This window comes from Nicotiana sylvestris, chromosome 10 (genome assembly GCF_000393655.2).
Source record: "Nicotiana sylvestris chromosome 10, ASM39365v2, whole genome shotgun sequence".
NCBI classification, from domain to species: Eukaryota; Viridiplantae; Streptophyta; class Magnoliopsida; order Solanales; family Solanaceae; genus Nicotiana; species Nicotiana sylvestris.
In genome coordinates, this window is record NC_091066.1 from 99,664,025 (window position 1) to 99,670,450 (window position 6,426).

A 6,426-nucleotide genomic window follows, 5' to 3' on the forward strand; every position below is an offset into this window, starting at 1 on the left:
ATTGTCATTTTTAAATTGAAATGCACAAGTTTTTCTCAATTTCTTTAAAAAAAGGATAAAATATTTTATGACTGAAAATCTATAGGATAATAGATAAAACACGGAAAACAAGATGAGATCATGATTAATCAGAAGTCAAAAAAATAAAATAAATCATGAATCAATCAGTTAACCGTGCTTTAATTTTGATAAGATGAGAGTCAAATATATGAATCTTTTAAAAAATTAGGAAAAAAAAAAATCTTAAATTAACTGCTATAAAGATTGCTAGCCTCACGATTCATTTTTAAGTTCTAACTTAAATTAAACAACTTAGTAGGGCGGACCTTTATAATTTGAACTTAATAAACTTTTGAAATTCTGATTAAAATATACATTATATATTAAAATACTGAGTTCGAGTAAAGCCATGACTCTTTTGATAATAGTAAAATTTATATAAAAGACAAACTATTTTCATTCATTGGTTTAATACACCTACTACATTTTTTTCTATAGTTTGTCAGAAATAAACTAGCATTATTGCCTACAGGGGATGCTTGACTTGGTTGAGTGAACAACTTACATGAAAGACTTGAGATTGATTGCCTTCACGAGCAGACTTCTCAATCAAAGTTTGTTGGGAAAAAAAAAACAGCATTATTCAATTTCTTTTAGTTCTAACAATGTTTTGCATCAAATAAACGTGCATTACTTATTCCTTCTTTTTTCTTGGAAGTTATCGGGAATTGCTCTAATGCTCCACTAGTTGAGCTTGCTCCTCTATCTCCTGATTAAGGACCCATTTGTACATAGATATTTTTTTCTATTATTTAAAAAAAAAAATGTCCATAAAATTTTACAAGTTTTTATAAATTTTTCGAAAATGAGCTTTTCAAAAATAAAAAAAATAGTGTTGATCACTTTTTTCAAAATTTTTAGAATTTTTTGTTTCTCCACTCACAAAACTGCAATATTTTTTCGAGTGAAATGCATGTCCAAATATAATTTCATATTCCAAATACCATTTTTCAACTTAACTCCAAAAACTACTTTTTTTTTCCTTCAAAAATTTCAATTTTTATGTCTAAAAAACGCCTACTATATATACAAACCCCATTTTACTGTCATGAATATATTTTCTTTTTTTCTTGCTGTCATGAATATATACCATCTGTTACTAACATCTTTAGTCCTTTTTCAACCGTTAATAAAAGGGCTACCCCTTCGACCGTTCTTACGAGACGTATGGTAGGGCGTATAAGAATAATGTTGAATAAGGTGTATTAGTAATACATGAATTAAAAATTACTATAATACCAAAGCTAATGCATCCTACCAAACAACCCCTTATAGTTAATTACCACAGGAATAATTCACCTACAAAGGTTAATCCCCTAAAACTATCTGATATTTACACATAAAATATACAAATATACATTACCCTTTTGTCTTCTTGAGAAAAGAAAAGGTTTGTTTTTATTATTTTAAAAATCCTCTTTAAGTAGTTCTGCATCTGAGTTGGCATTTGCCTGTGCTTTGCTAGATTTGTGCTGTTATGCAAAAAGAAACATCCTTTCCTCAAGAATGTGTCTTGTAATTTGCCTTCATTTCAAATGTTGGTGTCTCTCTTTCTCAGTCTTGGAGCATATTTAATCAAAAAGGTGCAATCTTTCTTCCTCTGTTGCAATTATTGAATTTCTATATCTTGTGTAAGATTAAATGATGAATTCTTGGAGTTTGTTTATATTGGTGTTGGGATTTTTGTGTGTGTCTGGGTTTAATCCATCAGATAATTACTTAATAGACTGTGGATCCACTAAAGATACTAATGTTGGTAATAGGGTTTTTGTCTCTGATAAATCAGCTTCAAAATTTCTTTCAACTGCTCAAAATATATTAGCTGATACCCCTTCAAACTCAATTACAAAGGCTAATGATTCACCTCTATATCAAACAGCTAGAATCTTTACTTCAACATCCAGCTATAAATTCCCCATTACTAAAACTGGAAGGCACTGGATCCGTCTTTACTTTTACCCATTTGAGTACAAAACTTATGATTTGAGCTCAGCAACTTTCTCTGTTTCCACACAACAGATTGTTCTCCTTGGCAATTTTAGTCCTAAATATGTTTCCTTTAAAGAATTTTCTTTGAATGTAACGACGAGTGATCTTGAAATCATATTCTCTCCTTTGGCTGATTCAATTGCCTATATAAATGCCTTGGAAATTGTCTCTGTACCCGATAGCCTTATAACTGATGACGCATCCACCTTTGATCCACCCGGGGTATTCAATGATATGTATGCACAGGCTTTAGAAACAGTTGCTAGAGTTAACATGGGCGGGCCCGCTGTGTCGTTTGAAAACGATACGCTATGGCGAAGTTGGGTTCCTGATAAAAGTTACTTAATACAGCCAGATTTTGCCAAGTCCTTGTCAAAGATTGGATCTGTAAAGTACACTCCCGGTGGAGCAACATCAGATATTGCACCACCGACTGTGTATGGTACGTGCACTAAGATGAATGTGGATGCTTCTGGTAATGATGCCATTGCTAATTTTAATGTGACATGGGCTTTCAATGTGGACAGAGGTTTCCAGTATTTCATTCGCTTACACTTGTGCGACATAGTGAGTACAGCTGCTAATCAGCTGTTGTTTAATGTTTATGTTGATTCCTCGAATGCGGCTTCTGATTTTGATCTGAGTTCTAAAGTTCAAGGCAGATTGGCCACTGCATATTACATGGATTTTGTTACACCACCAGCTAATAGCAACAACCTTAGCATTAGTATCGGCCCATCTTCAAAGAGTGCTTATCCAGATGCCTTTCTAAATGGATTGGAACTGTTGAAGTTGAATAATACTCGGGGCAGCCTTGCTGATATGGCCTCTGTTCCTCCGTCCACAAGCTCGGGCTCGAAAAACAATATCGGAGTCATCATTGGTGTAAGCGTAGGTGTAACACTTGCTTTGCTCATGGTTGGTGTTTTGTTTTGCATGCACAGAAGAAGAAAGCAGGAGCAACTTCGCTTGTCAAAGATGTGGATTCCTTTGTCTATTGGCGGGGGCACGTCTCATACTATGGGAAGCAAATACTCGAACGGGACAACCATGAGTGCAGCTTCTAACTTGAGTTATCGCATACCTTTTGCAGCCATGAAAGAAGCAACCAAAAACTTTGATGAGAGTTTGGTCATTGGGATAGGTGGATTTGGAAAGGTATTCAAGGGTGTTTTATACGATGGTACAAAGGTAGCTGTTAAGAGGGGTAATCCCAGCTCCCAACAAGGTCTTAGAGAGTTCCAAACTGAAATAGAGATGCTCTCTCAGTTTCGCCATCGTCATCTTGTTTCGTTGATTGGATACTGTGATGAAAAAAATGAGATGATTCTTGTGTATGAGTACATGGAAAATGGAACCCTCAAGAGCCATTTGTATGGTTCAGATATGCCGAGTATGAGCTGGAAACAAAGGCTGGAGATATGCATTGGGGCTGCCAGAGGTCTACACTACCTTCATACCGGCTATGCGCAAGCAGTTATACATCGTGATGTCAAATCCGCAAACATATTGCTTGATGAGAATTTGATGGCAAAAGTTGCTGATTTTGGACTTTCTAAGGCAGGACCTGAGCTCGATCAAACCCATGTTAGCACTGCGGTGAAAGGGAGCTTTGGGTACCTAGATCCTGAATATTTCAGAAGGCAACAATTGACGGAAAAAAGTGATGTTTACTCTTTTGGTGTTGTTCTGTTTGAGGTTCTTTGTGCTAGGCATGTCATTGATCCATCTCTTCCGAGGGAGATGGTCAATTTAGCTGAATGGGCGATGAAGTGGCAGAAGAAGGGACAACTGGAGCAAATCATAGATCGGAATCTTGCTGGAAAAATAAGACCAGATTCCCTCAGGAAGTTTGGAGAAACAGCAGAGAAATGCTTGGCTGATTATGGCGTCGACAGGCCTTCAATGGGTGATGTTCTATGGAACTTGGAGTACGCGCTTCAATTTCAAGAGGCTGTTATTCAAGTTGATCCTGAAGAAAAGAGTACAATTCTCATAGGAGAGCTCTCTCCTCAAGTGAATGATTTCAGTCGTATTGATGCCAATGCTTCTGCTGAGCAGTTTGAAGCGTCAAATCTGGAGGATCTATCTGGAGTTTCCATGAGTAAGGTTTTCTCACAATTGGTTAAGTCTGAAGGAAGATAAACAAGTGAAGATGGTATATATATTGTGCTTTAGCTTCTCACTTTATTCCACTTTTTGTTCATTAATCATGCGAAGATTGAATTTTTTTTTGTCATAGTTTGTTCTATGAATTGGTAAATTTTACAGAAAAAGTCACTTCCACGTCTGGATACTTTTTACCTGTCTTTTGATCTATAATTTTTTATTTACTACATAGTTTTGAATATTTTTTTGATGTGTTAAATCACTCTTGGAATGTCATGTCTAAAAGAAAGAGGCTTATGAAATCATAAAAACAGTTATGAGCCTTTTGGAGTCCTTCAAAATAGACCTGATCATCAGAAGCCATTAATTTCTATCCTCCATTTTCATCTTGGAATTCCCAATCAATTAATCAACTACACCTCAATCACAAATTAATCGGGGTCAAATATATGAATAATCTATATTGACTGCTCTATCCGCGTCCATTGTATTCCAATATGAAAAGGAATGTCTTTTAAATCAAATTAAGGGCTCTCTAAAACGGGTCCAAGGGTAGATTCCGACTACCCATAACTTCACGAGTCCATATATGTATATAATTAGTTTCAAAATTCGAGTCCAAATCGACTCTCAAATTCAATTTCTTATTTTTTTAAAAACTTCACAAATTTTCCAATTTTTCCTCTTTGATTCACATAAATTTGATGTTAAATCTAACATATATTCATGAAATATAGTTAAAAATTGATTAAAATCACTTACATAATGTTTGTAGATAAAAATACTCTCCAAATCGCCTCCTACCGAGTCTAGAGTTCTAAAATGCGAGAAATGATACTAAATCCCGACTTTCCAACTATTATGTCCAGCTGTAGATATCGCATTTGCGACACAGTGCGCGAACCCTCGCAATTGCGGATTAGGGATCACATTTGCGAACCCTGACAACCTCAACAAATGTTGCAATTGCGACAAAGGCTTCGCAATTGTGTAACTTGACAACTTCGCAAAAGCGACCAAGTGGACGCAAATGCGACCCAAGCCCTAGGCCTACTGACTTCGCAATTGCGAAGGGGTAAGTCTTAATTGTGACGTCAGACCACCTCATGTCATCTTCGCAATTGCGAGGCTGGTGCTCGCAATTGCGATAATAGAGCACCGGCACACCAAAAATCCCATTTTCTACTCAAACCATTCTAAAACGCGTCTGAAACTCATCCGAACCCTCAGGGCTCCAAACCAAACATCTACACAAGTTTAAAAATATCTTACGAACACGCTCGCACGATCAAAACACAAAAATAATATCTTGGAATTACGAATCGAACACTAAAACGCATGAGTTTCAAAGTAAAGTTCAACAATTACTAGAACTGCAACTAATCGTCTGAATCCTATCAAGTCAACTCCCAGTGATACCAAATTTTGCACACAAGTTCTACATAGCATAACGGACCTATTGCAAGTCTCAAAATCAAATTCCGAACCTGATAGATAAAAAGTCAACCTACGATCAAATTTCTAAACTCCAAATTGCCAATTTTCGGCAAAACAACATAAATCAACCTACAAACTTTCGAATTCGATTCCGAGCATACGCCCTCGTCCAAAATCACGACAAAACTATCGGAGTCGTCAAAACACTGTTCCGGGGTCGTTTTCACAAAAGTCAACCATTGGTCAACATAAGCAACTTAGGCTTCTAAGCCAAGAATCAAAGGGTCCAAATCAACCCGAAATCTTTCTGGTACGAACCCAATCAACCCCGTAAGTCATAAAACTATAAACACATATGTGTGAAGCATCAAAAGGAAAAAAAGGGCACAAATATACAAAACGACCGATTGGTTGTTATAATTATAGAGTGAAGTAATTTAAAAATTGAATCCCGAGTCAATTATCTTGCACCTATCTAGTCAATTACTCATATTTCTCTCATTGATATCTCCTTGTTGCTCAGCTGTTGTCTTTCGTGATCAATTGATAACTGCTTAACTTTTTAGTAGTTAATCATAATTGATAATCATTCAATCAATTATTAATTTTCATGTATAGTAATTAACTAAAGACTATACTATCTTTGAATCGTGAGCAATAATTTTTGTTGTACTTTGCGCTCGTCAATAATCCATAAGGAAACAAGATCTAACATCAAAATCAAGTAGAGTTTACTTACCCTCCAAAGTGTGGTGAAAATTCCTCAAAATGTCGCCTGTAGCCGAGATCCAAATCTCTGAATAATGAAAAATGAGTTAACCCTTCGAAATA

General features: G+C 35.9%; 1 protein-coding gene across 3 annotated transcripts; it reads left to right on the forward strand.

The window, feature by feature from the left end:
- The first annotated feature begins 1,485 nt into the window (after positions 1-1,485).
- Positions 1,486-4,354, forward strand: LOC104217741 (receptor-like protein kinase HERK 1). Of its 3 annotated transcripts, none has more exons than XM_070160570.1 (2): positions 1,486-1,643; positions 2,296-4,354. In XM_070160570.1, the coding sequence occupies exons 1-2, from the start codon at positions 1,596-1,598 to the stop codon at positions 4,192-4,194; spliced, it is 1,947 nt and encodes a 648-aa protein (XP_070016671.1). In that variant the 5' UTR covers positions 1,486-1,595; the 3' UTR covers positions 4,195-4,354. The 3 variants fall into 3 exon arrangements, with proteins under 3 accessions (XP_070016671.1, XP_070016672.1, XP_009766353.1); XM_070160571.1 differs by having other exon boundaries at positions 2,401-4,354; XM_009768051.2 differs by having other exon boundaries at positions 1,487-4,354.
- The last annotated feature ends 2,072 nt before the right edge of the window (positions 4,355-6,426 follow it).

Excerpts from the sequence above, each read along its gene's own strand:
- LOC104217741 (XM_009768051.2), top strand. The coding sequence starts at position 1,702 with ATGATGAATTCTTGGAGTTTGTTTATATTGGTGTTGGGATTTTTGTGT.